This window comes from Calliphora vicina, chromosome 1 (genome assembly GCF_958450345.1).
Source record: "Calliphora vicina chromosome 1, idCalVici1.1, whole genome shotgun sequence".
NCBI lineage: Eukaryota > Metazoa > Arthropoda > Insecta > Diptera > Calliphoridae > Calliphora > Calliphora vicina.
Genome location: NC_088780.1, coordinates 63,127,245 through 63,151,061, shown reverse-complemented (window position 1 = coordinate 63,151,061; position 23,817 = coordinate 63,127,245). Strand labels below are relative to the sequence as shown.

General features: G+C 29.7%; 1 protein-coding gene across 1 annotated transcript in view; it reads left to right on the top strand.

Moving 5' to 3' along the window:
* Positions 1-23,817, top strand: part of stac (C2 and C2B_Munc13-like domain-containing protein staccato) — a 116,155-nt gene that overhangs the window by 30,548 nt on the left and 61,790 nt on the right. Inside the window, exon 2 of the mRNA XM_065514875.1 lies at positions 14,943-15,231. Within this exon, the coding sequence (XP_065370947.1) occupies positions 14,943-15,231 (289 nt within the window). The remainder of the gene's footprint in view (positions 1-14,942; positions 15,232-23,817) is intronic.

The following is a 23,817-nucleotide window of genomic DNA, read 5'->3' as shown; positions in this document are numbered from 1 at the left end:
GTAAAGTGTACCCTGATAAATATTTACAAGTGGTCATTTTCAAAGATTAAACATTAAATATAAAATTATTCGCAAATTAAATGAAATGTCGATGTCGTATGTAGAGTTTTGCGACTAAGTGTATATATTTTATTCAAAAGAATTTGTTAATTTTTACCAATATTGAATACTTTACTGGATCTTTTGCTTCACAATCATATTTGAAAAAGTCTTCAATATTTTCAAAAGGTGTATTAGGCAATAAATTTAAATTTTTAGTTTCAAGTTCACTTAATAATTTTTTTATTCCATTTTTTGTTACGATTACTTCCTCCGTCAATCTTGATAATAAATTTCTGTTACTTTCAATTTTGCTCTCCATGATCGATAACTTTTCCAAAATGATGTCTAATTTATCTATATTAAAAATAATTAAAAAAAATATTTTCTATTAAATAATTTTTTACCTCTCTTATATCTCAAATCTGTCTCCGGTTCCTCACTGTCCAAAAATATATTAAAATCTTGAGTAATTGCACGTTTCATATTATTAATGAATGAATGGAATAGAAATAAAGCCGTTGTTAAAATTTATACATAACAATTTTGTAACTGAAACAACATTTACTTTAGTTATTTCATTTGAAAAAGTTAAACAATTCGTCAAAAATATGTTAAAATGTGATGATTTAATTGGCAGCTCAAAAAAGTCCTTTAAATTTAAAACTTCTCTTCCCATAATTACACAGAATGAATTATTGCTAAAATATTTTCAAACAATCGCCTGTCTGAAAGTAATTTTATTTTCTATTAATATTTTTATAGATTCAATTAATGTTTTTGTTTGATTTTTATTTTAATACAACACTTGGGATAAAACAACAACACAAGCAAGTAAATACGTTGTTATCATGTGCATATTAGTCACATTGGGTAATTTCGTTTGCATGTGTATTTTTATGATGTGCGGATATAATTCTCATTGTTAAAAATATTTTATATATAAGTAGTTTTGGTTTTGTCAAAATCTTTCAAAAATATGTGAATTGTCTGATAAACAGATAATAGCATTGTTTAATGTTTTTCATTAATTTCCTATTTTCTTGTTTAAAAATATAAGAAAATGAAGAAATTTTCTTATATTTTTATTTTTTAATTTAACAAATTTTATTTAAAACAGTGAAATTTTTGTCTGTTTTAAACAAATATTTGTTTGAAATTGCGTGTAAATTCAAACAACATTTTTATTCAATATCATATCTTTTTAATTTTTGGAAAATTTCGTGTTTGAAATTACAAATTTTGTGATAGGTCCTAAAGCAAACAATATTTTGTCTGATTGGGTGAATTTCTTGATTGAATCAGAAATTTAATTCTTTCTGTGTATATATCTTGATCCTTCAGAGGAAATATTATATATTTTTATTATTTTCGTTTCAACCAAAACATAATTGTCCGGATATTGATCTGATAAATAATATTTTTTTTTTAAAGACGATAAAAAAATAATTTTTTTTTTAATTTGTATTTTTAAAATTTGTTAAATTATGCTTACTTTTTTCTATCATCCGGTTATAAATTTGGGCACTAATGCAAGATTTTTTATGGATTAATCGTTTAATATCTTGCAAATAATTTTCAAATTCGAAGGCATTTACATGGTTTAGTGAACTAAGTAATTCAGCATCTTTTGAAAGATGAGTTAAACAATGAAAATTGTATGTTGTAAAAAAAATATTATACAATAGTGGGGTCTTATCAACAAACGTATTTAAGAGTTTCTCTGCTAAAGAGTACTTTCGGACATTCTCTCCCATTAATATCCTCATGGCTAAACATAGCATTAAAAAATGTGTATATCTTTCAGCATCTAAGAGTATACAACAAAAAAAATCGGTATTATGTTGCTTTCCAACGGTCTAGCTCTTTAATTGTTCTTGGCTTTATGTTAAACTCTCGAGGAATTTGAGACTTAATTTTTAATAACTCCGAATTTAAAACACAAATGTTCGCTACAGACAATGAATAGGTTTCTTTCCTATATTTACACCAGGCTTTTAACAACGATCTCATTACACCAAGACATGTTACATACATATAATCGAAGGGACATTTTTTTATAATGTCTAATGGAAGTCATTCAAGCGCATTTGGATTTAATTGTGTGTGGTGATCAGGAAATGTTTTGTTGGGGAAATCAAAATTTGTTCTTTCTGGATACTTGTTGTTATCAAATATCATTTTGTGGTTGATAACTTCACCTTTAATTTGGCATTTGTGACAACAACAAAATCCAGAATGTGATTTTATGTTGAGTACGAAAGCTCTTGCAGGTGCATCACAAATGAAATATCCCACAGTAATTTTGCATATTGCAATCCTTCATAAACGAGTATTTTCATTTGGTCGACAAAAGCTTTAAGATATTCCTCTGATTTTTTAGGTTTAGAATAACCTTCAAAGAACCCTATAATAAAAACCACCTTGCTTATGCTACCTAAGATTGGCCATACTTGTAAACCGGAACTTTTAGAAATGGGAAGACCATCAATATTAAAATTAATTTTTATTTCCTCTTCGCAAATCATATTGTGGGAGAGATAATCATTAAGAACATTTCCTATTCCATAATTAATGTATGTCCCGCCTTCAATATTTTATTTAATGCAAGATCTGGGAGTTTCTTTTATTGTTCTTCCGTCTTTAGGCAAATTTGGTACAACATTTCTGATTATTTTTAAAAGGTCATTCAATGCAACATTTGTTATGTTATATTTAACAGACCATTCCGCTATTTGTTCACGTATTGTAAAATTTAAATTTTCACTTTCCTCACTACTGATGCTTTTTGAATCTAAATAACTATCCGAGAAATTTTTCTCAATATCTTCTTCTTCTATTGGAGTAGTTATATTGTCACATAATTTTTGAGATTCTGTAGTGGAATTGTTTGAAAGCTCAGAGTAATATTTAAAAAGTGCATCACTTTCTTTTTTTCCCTGTATTCGTGGCATTTTGCTTAAATATTTGTTAAAAAATTAATCAAACCGTACATTATCAGCAAAAATATATACAAGTACATATGTAGTTAAAAGTGGATGGAATGGAGATAAGAAAACTTACCGTTTGTTAATCCCTCCTTGCTTTTCTTCTTTTGTTTTAAAATTATTGAAATTAACTGCAATACAAATTTAAGATTTTAAAAATTTTCATTTTATCTGAAAAATTTAGGTTTATGTTATACATACTTACAATCAGGGTTTACAATTGCTACTATATTAGCCGTCAATTGCAGTAAATATACATTTTTATCAATCTGCATACTAAAAATATAGTTACTATTATAATTTTGTATAACTCTGCTAATATAAATTGCTGTTACTATTCATATATTACTATACAAATTGCAAAGTTAGTTTGCAATTTCTAGTAGCAGATACAACCAGTTGTCAACTCGTTATTGTAGCACAACAACCAAAATATATGTTCGTGCTATAGCAGCATACACACTTTTTTGCCGAACTAATATTGCGCGTCAGCATTCGTTTTTGTTTTGTTGTGCTATCAATTTTCTCTGGCAGCAATTTACATTTCTTTGGTTGCTTTGCTATGGTTGCATTGATATTTCTTGTTTTTTGGCTATTTGGATGCTGCTAGTTATTTTATTGTCAAGTATGTAATACGAAATAACGATTATTCATTAGTGTAAATATTTTTGAATCTAACTGAGATATTGACTTGCATTTTTTTTGTAAGACCAAAAATTAAAATATCTAAACAAGAAAAAAAATGTTCGGAATAAATGTGGATCAAATTGTTCCTAATATGTATTTGCAATCCTATTAAAATTTTGATAAAAATTTTAGTTTTAGAAACTCAATAAATATGTAATCTGTAATAAAATCTTTATTTATAAGCAAAACTCAATGAAATTTTCAACGTTTTTTAAATTTGTCATTCCAAATTACAAAGTGTAAAAAAACTTTTCAAAAGGTTAAAAGGAATCCCACAATTCCTAAAAATTTAAGCGAAAATCCCGAAAATTTTATTTTTTACAATTTTAACCATATGGTCTACATTTCCTTCGGGGCTGGGAAAATACTTTGGGGATAAACAGGGAACAAATCAAGGTTTCTAAAGCTGCTTTCCGTTTTTTGATCCCAACTTTGGGATTTTAGAACATGTGGCCCAAAGTTGAAATTTTTATCAAAAAATAGGTCAAATTCCGAAGGACGAAAGGGCAACATGTTCAAAAAATAGGACATGTTTTTTATATCAAAATGTTCTCTGTAAAGCTACCTTACAGAAAAACATAAAATTGTTATATGTTCTTAAAGAAAGTTTTTTTTTAATAAAAAAGATTTAAGTCACCTTTTCATCCAAAAAACAGCAAAAATCTACTATTTTTTGAATTCTTAAATTGAAAATCGTTTATTTTTGGATCTATAATCGATATTACTCTGAAATATTTTGTATATTACTGATAATTTAGTTGTCTAACTAACAAAAAAAATCGAGCCCGTTCGGTACAAATGTACGACCTATATTTTTAAAAAAGCGGACCAAGGTATGGCAAAATTTTAAAATTTCAATTTTGAAATGCCTATAACTCGAAAAGTATAAGAGATAAATAGCACACACACGCATATTTTTTCAAGACATAGGCGAGCGCTTTCTAAACATATAAAACTCTTTGAAATCGAATGGGAAACAAAAAAATGGCACGTGTTTAAAAATTTTGCATGACGAAGGTACCCTATTCTGAGCCCCCATAGCGCCGCCCCTGAGGCATTTGTAGGTCCCATTTCAATAATTTAAACTCGAATACTCCTTGGCTATGCCCGCGTCAAATTTTATCCTGATCAGATCAGCCGTTTAGAAATGCCAGATATATTTCAAAAAAATTTTGATTCTGCCCAACTGTACATTGGGTGTGTTTACTGATATGTTGTTATGCACTTATCAAGAACAGCAACTGATAGCATCAATTGCAGAAATGTCAATTGTGCTATAGCACAACTACAGAAGTGTGTATTTTTGCTAGAAAAGTTTGCCAGCACAACAAAATAAAACGAATGGAGTGCAATATTAGCACGACAGAAAAACTGTGTGTGGTACTAAAGCACGAACATATATTTTGGTGGATATGCAATGGATTGTGTTTGCTACTAAAAATTGCAGACTAGCATTGCAATTTTAATAGTAATACGAACGAACAGTATGAATATTTATATTAGCTGATTGTGATGAAATGAGATAATTTCATATTTATTGCATAGTCAAATGTAAGAAATATGTTGCTAGAGCTGAATATCGAAACCCTGCTTACAATATCGCATTTTTTTTTTGATTAACGCAATTTTTTTGTAGATACCTTCTTGCTTTTCTTCTTTTATATTTCTTACTTTTTTTAAAGTTATTGAAATTATCTGCAATACAAATTTAAAATTTTAAACATTTTCAATTTATCTTTAAAATTTACGTTTATGTAATACTTACAATATCGACTCCTTTTTTGTATTTAATTAGCGCAATTTTTTTGTCATCACAATAAAATGTTTTAACTATTTCTATATTTCTAAAATACATACATACAGTGGTGGCCACCAATTTAAGACAAATACTTGAATTTTTTTCATCAACTGAATTTTAAGTGCGATAGAGCCAAAATAAAAGGACCTCAAGGGTATGAAATTTATTATTAATGTTTGTAGTTTCTGAAAAATGTTTGGAAAAATCGGTAAAACATATATGGACAAAGATATGTGGAAATACGTTGACCCACCTCAGCGAACATCCGCTGTTAATAACATGATATGACCAAAACTAATGGAACTAAAAATACGAAATTTGGTCCGAATATTTTATAATAATAAAAATATAATGATATAAATGTGAGAAAATATGTTTATTTAAAAAAAAAATTTTTTGGTCAAGTTGTAGAACAATTTTATGTGTTCGTGGTGAATATGTATGAATTGACACAGTCGAATAAAACACACTTGTGTGTTAAAACAGTCCTCATGCATACATATTTGTGGAAATATTTGAAAAAATAATTGACAATCACGTGGAATTTAGAAAACAATTTTTGTCTTAAATTCGTGGCCACCACTGTATGTATATTTGAAAAATTTCTAAGTTTTGATGTTTTTTTCAAATGTTAATATTTTTTTGTTTTATTGGAAACGGAATATTTGAAAAAAGTGATATTATAACTATATCGTTTTAAATAATAAAATATAATTTGTTCATAATATGATACCGTTTTCGCTATCATATCGTTTTGTGGTTTATTGGGTTCATGTTTTGTATGTTGCTTGCTCCCGAGTAAATAAAAAAGAATCGTATATCCCCGTCCTTAAGATGAATTCATAAATATAATTGCCTTAAATACATCCGTTTTTTTCTTTTTTTTTAAAGGCCATATCATGGCAATGTAGCTATCTTTTACTACTTTGTCAAATGATCACCTCATCCGCCGTCATCTGTAGCTCGTTTCTGTATTTCTCGCATCGAAAAACTTCTCACATGAAGTGTGAAACAAAAAATTCCATCGTTTCTCGATGTGCGAGAAAAAAGTGTTTATGTATTTGAATGCGAAAACAGACAACATATTCTGTTCTTATTGGAATATTTCCAGCAATTAAGTGTCAAATGCAAGACAAACGTCAACGAAAGAAAGAAATTAAAACGAAAATGGTGAAAGGCTAAAAAATTTAAAATTCCAAAATATAACAATTGTGTTTTATTGATTGTCATCATTTTAATATAAAACAAAAAATATAGGCCCATAATCATGGTCAAACACTAAAGTTGGTTCCAGCTTTTTATTAATTTGCAACCATAGTCAAAATTAAAGTATGTTTTAAATTGAACCGACTTTAACTGGGTGCCACGTCAAATGTAGAAAATGATTTCATACAATATACAACAATATACAGACAAGTGGCAGCTGAAAATTAAAACAAAAACCAAAAAAGGTAAACAATAAAAGTAACCGTGACAACTAAAGAAAAAAGTTTTTTATGGTGGAAAAATGGAAAAGATAAGATTAATATCATATTAGAAAATTTTGGTACTAATTTTACTACTCAATAATTGCAAAATCTCTGCCAAATTTTTGTAACAATTTTTTTTTACTTTTTGTAGAACTTTTTTACATGGCGAAGAACAGCTGATGCTGTTGTTAAATGAGTTAATAACAGCTTCAGCATGTTTTATATTTACAGTCGACTTTAACGTCAAAAATATATTTTAACTTGGTAGACCTAAAGTCCACTCTTAAGTAAAGATGACTTTATTTCTATTAAAATATACTTTATTTCTGACTATGATTATGGGCCTTTGTTTCTAAACATTTTTTCACTTCTTCGAACAGACTACCCAGCTTTAAATAAAAAATTGTCTATATTTGTCCGCAGTTAAAACGGTTTTGGTTGATATAATTTGTTGATAAAATTCCCCATATACGATTGATTTGTGCTTGTGATTTTTTTGTGCTCGACGTCTTGTTACTTTTTAATGGGGCTATTACTACGTTTATACGTAGCCTATTCGCAAATAAAAATAATTTGCAATTAACTAATTCTGTGTTTATATGTCACTTTGGTTACTATTTAAACTATTTAAACTATTTAAAAAACGGAAGAAAAACTAAAACCGTTTAAAAATATGGCAATGTTTAAATTCTTATTTGCAAATAGTGTCATTAATCAGGAATTGTTTTCGTGAGTTGGCTATTTGCAAATAAAAAATTAATTCACTGTTTATACGGCAAATTTTTCTACTGTTAATATATTTATTTGCGAATAAGTCGTGCGTATAAACGTAGTATATGTGCGCTCCCATTTACAGGGAATTTTAAATCAGCTTAATCGAATAATTTATTCTTAATGACCGAAGTTATTTGGGTGACTAAAATTCGGCCACTTCGATCAGCAACAAATTTTGTATTTACAACTGAATCTGAATACATATTTCAACTTTAAGAAGAAATCGTATTAAAAAAAACCCGAAACATCACCGGAATTTCTAAAACAAATTTACGGCCTAGGAATCCTTGTTTTGGCGAAAAAGTAAAATTTTTAATGCTGGTTTTGAAATTCCATTTGCCATCCCTGGTTTATCTGTTTATTTCTACCATAGAGAAACATAGAGCGGAAACTAGAAAAAAACTCAAACAAAAAAATTACTCAAAATAATCACACATACGAGTGTTGTTTTTGTTTTCACATAGTTTTTTCTAATAATACATTCTCACCACTTAGGTTTTTGGCAACTGAGTTAGGTCTTTGACAGAAGAGTTTCCGCTCTATGTCTATTCTCTGTGATTTCTACCCCTAGAAATTGGCTTTCAATTTTATATTTAATATAGTTGTGACGCTGTATCTGTGATTAATAAGGTCCGTGCAACTCTACCCAGAAAAAAATTTACTTACAAATAAGTTGAAAAATAAGGGGAATTTGACGATTAGACTACATATTATTTTACTTATTTTCGTTCGCGATGTCCCAAAAATAATCCTATATATTTTGCCCAGAAATAAGTTGTTTTGTTAGTAGAGTTAATTATAGAATTATGTATTTACAAAAAAAAAAAAGCTATATTCGGCTGTGCCGAATCTTATATACGCTTCACCAAATTATACTTCAAAATAAAAATTTTAAATATTTTTATTGTAGCAATGGTTTTTGAAATATCTATCATTAGATATCCATATTGTCTATATAATCGAGGTTGTCTTGGTTTTTTCCTTATATCTTAGCCATTTGTGGATCGATTTTCTCTATTTTAAATAACAACCCAGCCGGAAGAATTCCGCAGATATTGATGTATGAATCGTGTATGTAAGTTATTTGGGGGCTCCGGAAATTTGATTTCAACAGACAGACAGACGGACATGACTTAATCGACTCCGCTATCTATAAGGATCCAGAATATATATACTTTATAGGGTCGGAAAATTATATTGTGGAAATTACAAACGGAATGACAAACTTATATATACCTTTCTCTCAAGAATTCAAAATATTGTTTCAACTTTTCGGTTGTCATCGCTGATGATCTAAATTCATTAAATGTTTTTATTACAACGTTTTCTATATCGATGAATAAAACGTTCAAAGGATATTTAATGCAATTATTTATGACATGAAAATTGTAAAATTTCTAAAATTCCGTTTTAGCTTGACAAATTACATTTTTTCTTTTTATTAAATGTACCTTGCTCTAATGTTTATTTGCGTTAATTGCAGTTTTTATGTCCTCTACAAACTAGTGTACATACATAGGTTGTATACTTTTGAACCACAAATTGATATTCATTTATTAATGTTTAAGAAAAGCTAAAAGCAGAAACTAAGGTTAATTTCATTGTGCACAATACTTCAATCCGTTTTTTGTATATTTACATGAACTGTTTGAGGTTCATTTGTACATTAATAAACGAAAGTTTGATTTTGGCCATTCTCACCCCCAAATTTAATCTTTTCGGCCTTGGATCACTCTAAGTGCCAAATTCCTCCTAATCCTAAAATGTGTATTTCTAATGCAGAAATTAATAGACTCCTCCTCGAAAAGAGGAGATGTAGAAGAGATTGGCAACGCAACAGATCCCCTGCTGCTAAGCAGAGGCTGTCCATTGCAAGCAAGAAATTAAAAAGAGAGCCCTTCAGTCTGAAGAGGATCGCAGAAATCGAAACTATATTGAAAGTTTAACCAGTACTAAGCACACAAACTTCTCCCTTTGGAAGGCAGCTAAGAATATTAAGCCACCGGTAGAGGGTCAAAGTCCGATAAGAAAATCTGATGGTTCCTGGGCACGTAGTGCAAAGGATAAAGCCGTAGTTTTCGCTGAACACTTAAGTAATGTGTTCCAACCAAACCCCCCATCAAATAATTTTGTATTGGGGGATTTACCTGTTCGGATAGGAACAGACTCCGAACTAATCATTGTTAGTATAGAAGATGTTCAGAGGATCATAAAGGACATTCTTAAACTAAGAAAGTCTTCAGGTTATGATTTAATTACACCTTCCATGATTGGAAACCTACCTGATGTGGCAATTATTGTGCTCACAGTATTATTCAATGCGATCTTGTATCTAGGAGTATTTCCGAATGATTGGAAAATCTCCCAAATTATAATGATACCCAAGCCAGGAAAGGATTTGACATTGGCATCATCCTACAGACCTATTAGCTTATTGCCTTGCTTGTCTACACTATTTGAGAGAATAATCCAAGGGAAAACTTTAACATTCTTAAATATTCAAAACATCCCAGATCATCAATTCGGATTCCGTAAACATCACGGAACAATTGAGCAAGTTAACCGCCTAACTGGAGAGATATGAAAATCTTTCGAACTAAAAAAGTACTGTTCGGCAATATTTCTAGATGTTGCCCAGGCTTTTGACAAGGTTTGGCATAAATGTCTAATACACAAGATTAAATGCCTATTGCCTCCTAGTACTCACAAAATACTAGAGTCTTACCTATCGGATCGCTTGTTTAGGATAAAATGCGGCGATTATGTGACAAGCGACTATGAGATCAATGCTGGTGTACCTCAGGGAAGTGTTCTAGGACCAACCCTGTACTTATTATACACCTCAGACTTGCCCGAGTCCGAAGAATTAACCATTTCCACCTTTGCAGATGACACTGCAATTCTTAGTTCTCATGTGGACTTAAATGTAGCACCTAGAAACCTTGACAATTATCTCAGGCACGTGGAGACGTGGTTAAAAAATTGGAGAATACAAGTGAACGAAATTAAAAGCAAGCACGTAACGTTTTCACTTAGGAGAGGAAGTTGTCCACCAGTGACACTAAACAGTGTGAATATCCCACAGTCTGACCACGTTACATACCTTGGCATTCATTTAGATAGACGTCTTACTTGGCGTCGGCAAGAAGCCAAGCGGCTCCACATGAAACTAAAAGCTTCTAATTTACACTGGCTAATCCACCACCAATCGAAATTAAGCATTAACTGCAAAGTCATCCTGTATAAGACAGTCTTAAAACCAATTTGGACATACGGAATCCAATTATGGGGAACAGCAATACCAGTATAGATCTTATACAGAGGGCACAATCCAAAATTCTTAGAACCATGACGGGAGCTCCATGGTACATAAGAAACGAGAACATCCACAGAGACTTAGATGTACCCTTGGTCAAGGATGAATTCAGAAAAACTCGTGAAGCTTATTTATCAAAATTACATCATCATCCGAACCCGCTCGCAAGGCTACTTACAGCAACTCAAGACAGCTCAAGGATGCGTAGAGCTGATTTACCACTCATCTAATTTTCCAAATATGATTCTCAATTGAGAGAACAATAATTGTTTAGTTTTAAGATTTAATTACATATTATAAGGCCTAGAAATTAAAGGCAGGAATAATATTATAATAAACGTATAAAAAAAAAATCTCATTGGGATTTATTGAGAATATAATAGGGAATAAAAATGTGAAAAAACTATGAAAATATCTCTTATAGTTTTTCCGTACCTGTGATTTAATTTTTTTTAAATTTTCGAGAAAAAACAATTATTTGGTCATTTTTTTGAGAATTAGCTCTATTTCCTTACTGTTCAGAACGCCCGCGGGCACCGTCTATGTGTGAGTTTCATATACATGTGAAACCGAAATTAAAAAACGAACATGACTTATTTCACAAGTGTTGTCAGTGAAGGATATTTTCATAAGAAATTTGGTTCAGTGTACACACATCTTAACATTAGAATACGAAGCAAATCTATTGTTGTGAGAGTTTGGTTAATAATGATTTAAAGTATAACTTATTCAGAATATTATAGTTCAGATAATTCTAAATATACTCTGAAAGTTTTACTAAAATTGGAAAACGTTAAACCTTAAATCGTAGAGGTCAAATTTTTCTATATTTGGAATTTCTAATGGAATGATATCGAAATATTATTTATTTTTGGGCCGATTTTGATAAAACTTGTTTTTATTTTTCCATTTTCAGTAGAAAAATATATATAACTGTAAAATTTATTTAAAAAATATTCATAACTAAAAATTAAATTTCAATTTGAAAAATTTTTATCTTGCAAAAACTAATTATAATGCATTTTTTGTCAAATTTTTCAAAAAAGAATTCCATGAATTTTTTAATTGTCAAAAGTTATATATATTTTTGTTAGGTAAAAATTTTGAAATTTGTAATCAGGAATCCCGCAATTCCCAAAAAAGTCTTGAAAATCCCAAAAATGGGATTTTTTAGTTTTTTGTCTATATTATTAAGAACATATTGGGCCATCTAAAATGGATAACTATATTTTAATACCGACTATGCGATTTGAGAATTTTTGCCATAAATTTGAATTTTACATAAAAAATAGGCGTATTTTGGATGGATCTGGTTCCCTCGGTATAGAATATTTAAAATTTTTTTTTGGTGTAAAGTTAGCTTTTCAAAAAGTATACATTTTTTATTCATCTTCTAAAAAATTATTTAGATAAATTAAAAAGATAAAAAGTACTTTTTTCCAAAAAAAACTAGCGAAAAATTACCTTTTTTCCATTTTTCAAATTCAAATGCATATAACTTTGGACTAAGTAATGGATTTTAAACAATTCTTTTTTTATTTGACATACACGTTTGTTTCTACTTTAATAAAAGAAAAATAGCGAAAATCGGGAAATATTTGGACCCGCTGTTATCAAAAAACTGGAGTAGGGTGGGTTAATTGATAGCTAAGACAAGGTTTTTTGTAGTGCTCGACGAGGAGATTCAACACATGTATTTTTCTTTTAAATCAGACAGCAAGCGAAGAAATATTATTGTATTAAATATTTAACATACTACTTTGGAAACCCCTGCCCACGCCCTTGGTGGGCTCATGAGGTCCTTCGTATGTCAAATTTCATTAAAATCGGACCAACCGTTTAGAAGTTACAGATTTATTTCCCTCTTTATTTTTCAACACCACTGTGCAGCGCCCTCTAGCGTGAGTTTTAGGTAAAAATAAATATCAAAAATGGATTCCACAACCCCCAAAAATAGTAAGACACCACAACTTTCCGGGATAATAAAAATAAATAGGCATTGTTTTATCAAATTTTTGATGATTTTTTCTTTTTAGCCAGCGTTCCAAAATCACTAACTTCAAATGCGTGTAAAAAAAATCTAGCGCTGAACTAAAAAAAGCCTTGAGGGTTTTGTTATGGAAAACGTCAGCTTTCATCCCATTCCGATTCGAATTTGATTTTGTGTCACAGTGTTATTAATTTATTATCTTCTGTCACGCGTAAGTTTTGAAAATCTCGCCATTTTTCACCTATTTTTAAAATTGTCCCGCTTTTTGCAAAAATAAAACTGGCAACTCTACTATAGATCGAATGAGAATTACAAACTCTTAGCACTTTTTTCTCAATTTCTGGTTATCGTTTTTCGTAACGACATACTTCAAATTAAACCTCCGTTACTAGTAACTGATCTACTTGATACAGGCAAACATTTTTATACCCTTCAGCTTCGTGTGAAGGGTATATATAAGTTTGTCATTCTACATGCCATGTCCGTCTGTCTGTCTGTCTGTCTGTCTGTCTGTCTGTCTGTCTGTCTGTCTGTCTGTCTGTCTGTCTGTCTGTCTGTCTGTCTGTCTGTCTGTCTGTCTGTCTGTCTGTCTGTCTGTCTGTCTGTCTGTCTGTCTGTCTGTCTGTCTGTCTGTCTGTCTGTCTGTCTGTCTGTCTGTCTGTCTGTCTGTCTGTCCGTCTGTCTGTTGAAATCAATTTTCTGAAGGCCCCAGATATCTCCGGGATCCAAATCTTCAACAATTCTGTCAGACATACTTTCGAGAATTTTGCTATTTAAAATCAGCAAAATCCGTGGTTTTTTTGACAAAAAAACAACAAAACGTATGTTTGGATGTGCAAGCTTTGCGTATTTTGTTTTTTTTTTGTGTTTTGTTTCTTTTGGCGTTGTTGTTGTTTTTTATACAACTAAACTTTTGTTTGGTTGTGTGTTGGTTTTTTTGACAAAAAATCAACAAATCGTATGTTTGAATGTGCATGCATTGCGTATTTTGTTTCTTTTGGCGTTGTTGTTGTTTTTATACAATTAAACGTATGTTTGGATGTGTGTTGGTTTCATTGCCTTGCGTATTTTGTTTTTGTTTTTTCTTTTGGTGTTCTGTTTCGTTTGGCGTTGTTGTTGTTTTTTGTGTTCTTGATAAATTTAGGATGCTGTAAGCTGAAAGTGGGCAATGTACATACATACATACCTATATAGTAATTATAAAAAATAATAATGCATCCACAACAAAGGTGAAGGGTATATAAGATTCGGCATAGCCGAATATAGCACTCTTAATTGTTTTATTGTAAATTTTTTTAAACACCCGAAATTTTAAGCTATTTTTTAATAAAATAATATTTTTACTGCAATTTTTTTTGTATTACTCTTTTAAATAAATTGCATTTAATATGGTTTTTATGTTTTCGAAATAAAAAGTGAAGAGATTATTTTGGAAACGCACCTTTTTTTATTGATATCAATTTGATACATTGCGACTAGTCTCGATTGAAAATGGTTGCGACTAACGGAGGGTTAATATAATTTTTGTATCAGAACTGTCAGTATATCGTCACGTTAAATAACTATAGATGGATAAAATGGAGCTTAAGCTTTATTTGTAAAAATATCAAAGATTGTACAAAACAGAAGACCAAAATATGAAACTTTCAAATAAAAAAGTAAAAATGTCTCAATTAATTAAGGTATCGGTCGCACAATTTGTTAGTATATACATAATTATATTTTTCCTGGGGTATTATGAAATGAAATTATCATAAGTTCGATTTATCTTTGTTAAAATCATGTGTACTACTACATATTGAAATATTTAATTCGAAATTGAATGATTTTTTTTTTTGAAAACTGAAAAGAATAATAATTTTATTTTTGTTTATATTTATAGACTACAAGATGCCGATGGAGGTTTCTTTGAAAAATTTGGCTCCTTATTACGACAACAATCTCAACTAGAGGAGAATGATCTTAAAACATCATTGGCACCATTTAAAGAAGACGCAGTTGCGGAAGATGATATTGAAGAATGTGACGAAATTGTCGATAGCTCGGGCAGCAATGAAGAGTTAGATTGCTCAGCTATTGGACAATTGGAACTGGAACCGGAACCTGATTTTGATTTGAGCGAAGTCAAGGAACGAAAGGAAAAGCTGTTTGAAAAATCAGCAGGCATGAATGTAAGTTTTAATCGACAAAAATTTGTCTATAATTAGCCAGCCTTCTGGGCAAATGTGATTCAACTTTTAAAATATTAGCGAGCACTTAAAAGTTACATTCATATCACTATTAACAATAACAAATTAGAATAACTATTTAGGAATTAGACAGTAATATTTTATAGACCAAAAAATGTATCGGAAATTTTAATTTCATGATGAATTGACCCAAAAATGTTGAGCCATTTTCCATTTTTTTATTTTAGTTATGATAACTTTGCTCCAACTCCAACCTGTTGCATTAAGGAATACAGAATATGGTTCCCATTATTAAATTTTCAAAGGATGAATAATTTTCAAATAGTTATATACATAAGTTTGTCATTCCGTTTGTAATTTCCACAATATAATTTTCCGACCCTATAAAGTATATATATTCTGGATCCTTATAGATAGCGGAGTCGATTAAGCAATGTCTGTCTGTGTGTCTGTGTGTCCGGTTGCCTGTTGAGATCAACTTTCCGAAGCCCCCAAAATGAATGGTATATAAGATTCGGCACAGCCGACTAATAGGGTGGGTCACCCGTGTATGAAGAAATTTTTTTTTAAAGTTTTGTTATGGGCTCGGTGACAAAAATTTGCCAAATAATAAATATTTTCATGTCACCAAGTTTGGCTGCAATCGGAAATTATTTTCTGCCTCCGGTTTCATGTTGAATTTTTAAAAAATGTAATTAAAAAAGGCAATAGAGCATGATATGCAAGTTTATTCCAGATAGCTGTATTTATTTGTAAAAATAGAAATCAATTGTAATTACATATAACATATTAAATATTTAGAGAAAAAAGTACTACAAAAATGTTTACAGAAGTGAAAGAAGGGATAATCAAAATAATAATGAAGAGTTCATATAGTGACAAAATTATTTTTGCTATCAATTTTTTGTATTTCTTTTCTTGATTCTATATGAGCTTTGATGAATCTTTCTCTTGTTGTTTTGTTTCACAAAGTTGATGTTGCTTTATTCTGCTTCGACTGCTCTCTTTACCGCTTGAGTATGACAGGGGCTGAAATAGCTCAATTCCTCCGGTTTTTCCTTCTTCAATAAACAGAAGAAGATTTTTTTCATCTTCGGATTTTAATATAGTTGATTCAGTAATATTTTCATCCCATTTCAAAAGGTCATAGTATGACGTAGCATTAAAATTTATCGTTGGTATCTGAAACAGCCGTAATTTATTTGACGATGTGAATCTACTTTTCAAAATTCGATGGACAGCTAATTCACGAATATGTTGTTGGGGATATGTTAACATTACAATTAATAAGTTTTCAGGATGTGCTAAATAACTGTTTCTTTGAATCACTGGGCCGACAAACCTTTAAAGATGTTGGTAAATATCTGCTAAGTTTGATTAGTTCAAAAAGGTGTCGAGGTCCGTCTTTACAGCTGGGAAGAGTTTTTTTATAGAAAACCACACAGGAGCGTAAACCTTTACAAAATATATTGCAAGAGTTGTTAGATTTGTTATCAACTGAAATATATAGATTAAGGTCTGCACTTATATCTTCTACGCAAATCTCTGGTAAGTTCGTGGGAATTGGTTGAAGCTTCACTATTGGCCTTTTTTAAAGTTTTCAAGTTCTTTGTCAATTTCTCCTAAAAATGTTTGTGGTCTTGATGTTCCACCATCAATATGTTGAAACAGGTATCTGAATGGCAGTTCATTCATATGCAACATAAAAATCTTTTTTCTAATAAACGAATATACAATTAAAAAATTTAGTAACCCGTATGCAAGAAAAAGATTTTAATGGTCGTAATTGTAATTGATCTGTTTCTTCACAATCTGAATGATCATATTCATGTTCAGATGCACTGCTCAATATATGTAAGTATCTGGCTACTTATAGTCATTTGTGTAATGCAAGTACATTTCAGAAAATCTTTGCACTTACATGCCGAAATATAAAACAAAGTCTTGCTTTCACAAAGGATCTATTCCAACTTTTCTTTAAGAATTTTCGGGCGAGACTTTAAAAGATTTTTACATTTTAAATGATATGTTCGTATCATAACCTTCATTCGTCTAACAGATACTGAAGCTTTTGACTATTTCTTCCATATTTATATCAGTTTTCCAATAACGATGGCTTCTATTTCTTTATATGTTGGCTCTTTTTTATTTTCCCTCTCATATTTAATGCTAAGTATGGTCCAATCATAAAACTTCATAAGATCTGCATAGGTTGGCAATATATTATTTTTTAAATCTATTCCACTTCTCAGATTATGAAAACCGAATAAATAATAGCACTTTTCCCCTAATCTATCGAAATATGTAGAAAACTCGATTTTTAGGGTATTTCTATAAAAAAAAGTAATATGTAAATATGTATTCTGCTGAAATGTAACAGTAAGAATCCGGATTTGAATGGTAAAAGTTTATATTGGTATCAGCAGTTAATATTATTTCGCATAAAAATGTATAATTAATTTGGTGTAAAAAATTTACTTTTTCCAAAAATTCAATCGCGATCCGGAGCCAGTAAAACTTAAAACAATGCAATAAAATTTTAGATACATATTAGCTACACCATTTGGCACATTTTTATCTCTGAGCCTTTCCAAATTTTAGAAAAAAAAATTTTGACCCACCCTACCGAATATATATAGCTCTCTTACTTGTTTATATTCATTGTGTATACATTATAAAAGACATTTGGTCTGATTTGAAACCTAAACAATATTAACCCCTTTAGATTAAACTTTTCAAGAATTACAATGATTCTAAATAGTGTAGGACAATTGCACATAATGAAACTATTAACAATTAAAATTAAATTCCGCATAATTCTAGAAGTTAAGCTAAATCTTACTAATGATTCATTATAAACGTAGTGATGATTTTACCAAACATTAAATTGAATTTGATGCACATACCTTCTTTCAACGAATTTGACTTCATTAGTGTATTTTGTTATTAACAAAAAATAAACAAAAGAAATAAACATTCTAAAATACATGATTACACCGTCCGACAAATAGAGAAAAAATTCGTTAGACACGAACCGAATGATATACGTCTGAAACTATAAATTTAATGGAGAAAAACTGTGTTTTCAGTTTTTCATTTCGTGATCCTGTGTCCTTTTTTAAGAACTTCAAAGTTTCAAAGAAGTACATTTTTCAAAAAAATATTTAAAAATACTCCTGCTATTTCAACAATGACAAATTGTATGTCAAAAGAACAAGAAGATTTGTAAAATATTTTGTATTATCTTTATTTTATCCTGTAAGGATCAAAAGATGTCAAAAATGTCCTTTAAAATGTTTATCCTTTAAGATTACCAATAAAAAAATAGTGCGTTAAAGACCCAAATATTCTATACTAAATGTCAAAATCTCATCCTTTATATATATAAAGGTCAAATTAAAATATAAAAAAAAAATTTATTAGTATACAAAAAAGTTTTATTAAGAAAAGAGCATGTTTATAAATTACACCACCATAGTGGTGATCATTTGACACCAAATTTGACAAAGTAGGATGATCAGAAGTATTTTAAAACATTTTTTTTAAAAATGTACTCCTCTGAAAAATTGAAGTCCTTTTAAAAGGAAACAGGATCACGAAATGAAAAACTGAAAACGCAGTTTTTCTCCATTTAATTTATTGTTTTAGACTTATATCATCCGGTTCGTGTCTAATATTGAGTGTCGTACGGTGTTATAAATATTTTTGAAATCTGATAATGGAGTTTTATTAAATGCTACCGGCTTCGCCCGGTACTAATGTTAGTTCTTCAAGTTTCTCTAACGCACATAAAACTGACTGTTCTTTTTTATTTGCAAATAAAATATCTAAATTTGTACTGCATACTTTAGGGAGGTTTTTTATTACAGTTGACGGGACTCAAAAAAAAGTCCGAGTTTTATCCGGAATTTCTTAATTTTTTTTTATTACAAACCATCTCCTGAAAATTTCGAATCGAATAAAAAAAAAATCAGCCAAATCGCTCCAGCCGTTCTGACGTGATGCCATTACATACATGGACCATTTAATTTTTATATATATACATTAGGGTGGCCCCGTTTGTATGGAGAAAAAATAAGGTATCGATGTTCCCGCCTAAAATGAAAATTTGATTCATTCTAAGACTACGTTTTGAAATTTTTTCGTCCTGGGGTCAATATTTGGCGAGCTGGATCAAAGGATAAAAAGGTCCTTTTTTGAGGTTTTTTACATTTTTTCCATATTTCTTCCAAAGGAAGTATATGTAAATTTGGTATCATATGAAAGGTCTTTGAGAGACGCATTGAATTAGTTAAAAGAAATTTAAAAAAAAAAAATTTTTATTTAAAAATTTTAAAAATTTTCGCCAAAATTTTAGTTTTTTTTAATTTGTTCATAGAATTTATTCAAATACATAGATGAAATTTCTTGATCATAAACATCATGTAATTTCACCGAAATGGTTTTTCTCGTTTTTTAAAATTCAATCCAGTTCAATGTTTATTCAAATTTGTTTAAACCTAATTTCATCCCTATCTGACAATCTCTGTACTCAATTCATAGTATATGTATGGGCATCAAAATAACTCAAATTTTATAAGCTTTCCATCGATGTATAAATTCTTATACTTTTCTTTTGTTACACTACGAATATTTAAATTTAAGCTAAAACATTTACTATACATCGCGCTATAATGATTATTTTAATGTTATTCCTTTGGAATGTTGTTGTTAATTTTAAGTAACATGTGAAAAACTGCTTAACAGATAGGGATGAAATTGGGTTTAAACAAATTTGAATAAACATTGAACTGGACTGAATTTTAAAAAACGAGAAAAACCATTTCGGTGAAATTACATGATGTTTCTGATCACGAAATTTCATCTATGTATTTGAATAAATTCTATGAAAAAATTAAAAAAAACTAAAATTTTGTCGAAAATTTTTAAAATTTTTTAATTAAAATTTTTTTTTTTTAAATTTCTTTTAACCAATTGAATGCGTCTCTCAAAGACCTTTCATATGATACCAAATTTACATATACTTCCTTTGGAAGAAATATGGAAAAAATGTAAAAAACCTCAAAAAAGGACCTTTTTATCCTTCGATCCAGCTCGCCAAATATTGACCCCAGGACGAAAAAAATTCAAAACGTAGTCTTAGAATGAATTAAATTTTCATTTTAGGTGGGAACATCAGCAACTTAAATTTTGGGGCCACCCTAATATACATACATATGTATATAGATTTGGTAAGATTTATAATGACAAATAATCACAGATAATAACCCAGCGGCGAAAAGAAGTAGTAAATAAATTTTGTTAAATAAATTGTATCTTTGATTAAGCTTTGATTAAAATTTAATAACTTACCAGGCCTAAGCGATATCTTAATTTTTTTTATAATAAAATCCAATAATGACCAAGTAAAAAATTCTCACAACCGCTTTGTCCAAGAATTAAAGCAAAATTATTTTAAGTGTACTTCTTTTTTTCTCTTCACTTTTTGCATTTTTTTGTATTTGTAGTTTTGTCTTTGGAATGTGAGTTTTTAACGGTATTTTCTGCTTGTACTACGTTTGTAGCAACAAAAAGAAGGGAGCAGGTAGGCCTTCCATAAGGTCTTCCTGAGTAGGCAAGCGAGCATGAGTACTGGATCTAAAAAAAGGTCCAGGAAGGTCTTACAGAAGGCCTTATAGCTGAAGGCTTCAAAAATTTCGCCGCTGGGAAGAAGTGCGTTCGCATCTTATATGTCCTTGGGACTTGGAACATTTTCTGTTTCATTTCAGAGAGTCGAGGAGATAATAAATTTTTAAAATTATTGAATATTTAATAAATAAAAGTTGTGATTTAAATTTTTTGGTTGAAATTTAATAATTATAATTTTAATAATAATTAAAATACATATGTATTATATATTTAGTAACATATTTATACTCAATTCCATTTGACTGAGATAATAATTATGATTTTTTTTACTAACCCTTTGATGTCAAATGTTGCTTATAGGCAACATTGTAAATTTTCGGTCATAGTTCCTGTTATTTTTGCTGGCGGTTATGAAGTTACATTTTTAAAAGCTTTACAATTGTTCATTTACGAGCTAGTTGAAGCGTTGTTCAGACGCATGTAAAAGAAAGTGGAATAAGTTGTTCTACAAAAATTTATAAAAAACTAATCACACATGATTTTTTTTATAAAAAGTGAATTTTACTATAAATAACAGATAAGAAAATGAAATAAAGTTGGCAAAACTTAAATTGAATTTCATGAACACAATGTTGCTTATTGGCAACATTTTTCCATAGTAGTAATTATTTTTTTTTTTTGAAATGCGCCCAAATGGTCTCACAGAATCAGAATTAAAACAGATAACCGATTTCGATTGGAAAATGCTTATGATGCAGAAGGTGAAGAAGAAGAAAATTTATAATTTGGAGGGAGTAATTGAATCAACAATTGATCAGGTAGCTGAAAATCCAGTTTCAGAATGCAATCGCTGATGTCGTAAACAAAAGAAGTATATAAATATACATCGATCAAGACAGAAAAACGAAACATATGTCATTGTTGAATTTTCAATTGATGATAGCAAACGAGCTTCTACACGCATATGATATTATGCCAATAAACCAACGCAAAAGAGGTCGTCCATCGGCAATCCTTTCAAGCATGCAATCAAATTCACCGTCACAATCATCTCCAGCACCATCTAACATTTCAAACGTTTCATCACAAAGTTCATCGTCGTCTTAAAAAAAATGATCATACGTATCAGAACCTCCAAAATCCATGCGTCTTGATCTAGCCGGTCATTGGGTTGAATTGCGAGCAAAAGGAAGGTGTAGATTATCCCACACCGGTATTCCAAAATCAAAATGTTCAAAATGTAAGGTACACTTATGTTGCAAGTAGGGTTTTTATCCCGGGAATTTCCGGTGCAAATTTCCTGGGAATTTTGCCAATTTTTCACTACCCCATTCCCGTGATTTTTACTCGGGAATCCCGGGAATTAAAAACTGATGAAAATACAAAGAAAACAAGTTAGAACTAAATTTTTTCACCAAATAACCGTGAAATGTTTTTTAACAGTTTTTTAATAGACTGTTTATTATTATGTATTATTTATATGGAAAAGAATTCATTATTTATAGAATTTATTTCTTATTGAATCATTCCAATTTCTTCAAATTTCTTCTTCAAATCCATAACAAAATACCTTGGAAAATTTATGAAATGATTAAATTTTTCTTCAATTAAAATCTTTTAATAAGGCTTAAGGCAATTTTTTCAATTAATTTTGTAAATGATAAAAACAAAAATTGATCAAGAAAAAAATGTTAACTCAATTTGAATTAACAAACATTTAATCATTCAAAGTTTGAATAATTTCTGGTATTAATTAACTTCAAAGTTAATTTAATTTAAATGAATCTAAAAAATAAATATTGGGAATGGATTTATGGAATGAAAGGTTGACATTTTTTAATTACGGATTAAGATTTAAGTGAATTAAGCTCAAATTGTATTAATTAATTCGAAGCTCTGATATATAATATAACACTAAGGTTTTATACAAAATTTGGCTATAATATTCCTAATTTACAGTATCATTATATATTTCGGGAATAGCCGGGTACCCGGGAATATAGAAAAAAATTTCTGATTCCCGGGAATCAAAAAAGGCGTGAAATTAAAAACCCTAGTTGCAAGTCACAAAAAAATTGTTTTGTTTCATATCACACATGAAATGTATTAAAAATTAATAAAAATAACATGAAATATCAATATTTGCTTGTGTTTTAAAATGTACCACAATGGCGCAAATTTGCTTATAATCAACATCACATAACAGTAAAACCATAAGTGATAAAGGCTTGAAATTTATATCAGTTTATATTCAAGACTCAACCAATGACCTAATGTATTCAAAATATTTTTAACCACGACAACTTTAATTCTGACTTCAAAGGGCTAAATAAAATGGACTTAGCACTTTTGCATATTTATAGTTATTTAATACTAGATGTTAGTTCTTCAAGTTTCTCCAACCCACGCACACCAGCCTGTTGTTAATTATTTGCAAATAAAATATATAAATTTATACTTTAGGGAGATTTTTTTAATACAGTTGACTGGACTCACAAAAAAAAGAATTTCCGAGTTTTACCCGGAATTTTTTAATTTTTTTTATTACAAACCATCTCCTGAAAATTTCAAATCGAATAAAAAGAATCAGTCAAATCGCTCCAGCCGTTCTAACGTGATGACATTACATACATGGACCATTTCATTTTTATATATGAGGCATTTCACGTCAAGTGAACCAACTTTTGAAATCGATGTCTTCCGATCGCGATGAAATTTGCACCAATGTTAGTTCTATTGGATAGTAATTCGGACACCATTTTTCAACAAGATCGGTCAAGAACTCTCTGAGTTATAGGAGGTCAAAATTTGACATTTTGGCCAAACAGGTGTTTTTTTTTATCCATATAATTTATTACCTATTGTTCTTAGCAAAATGTGTCCCAAATAGTTTAGATAGCTATTTATGCAATCTTTCGAAAAAAAAATTAAAAAAATTTA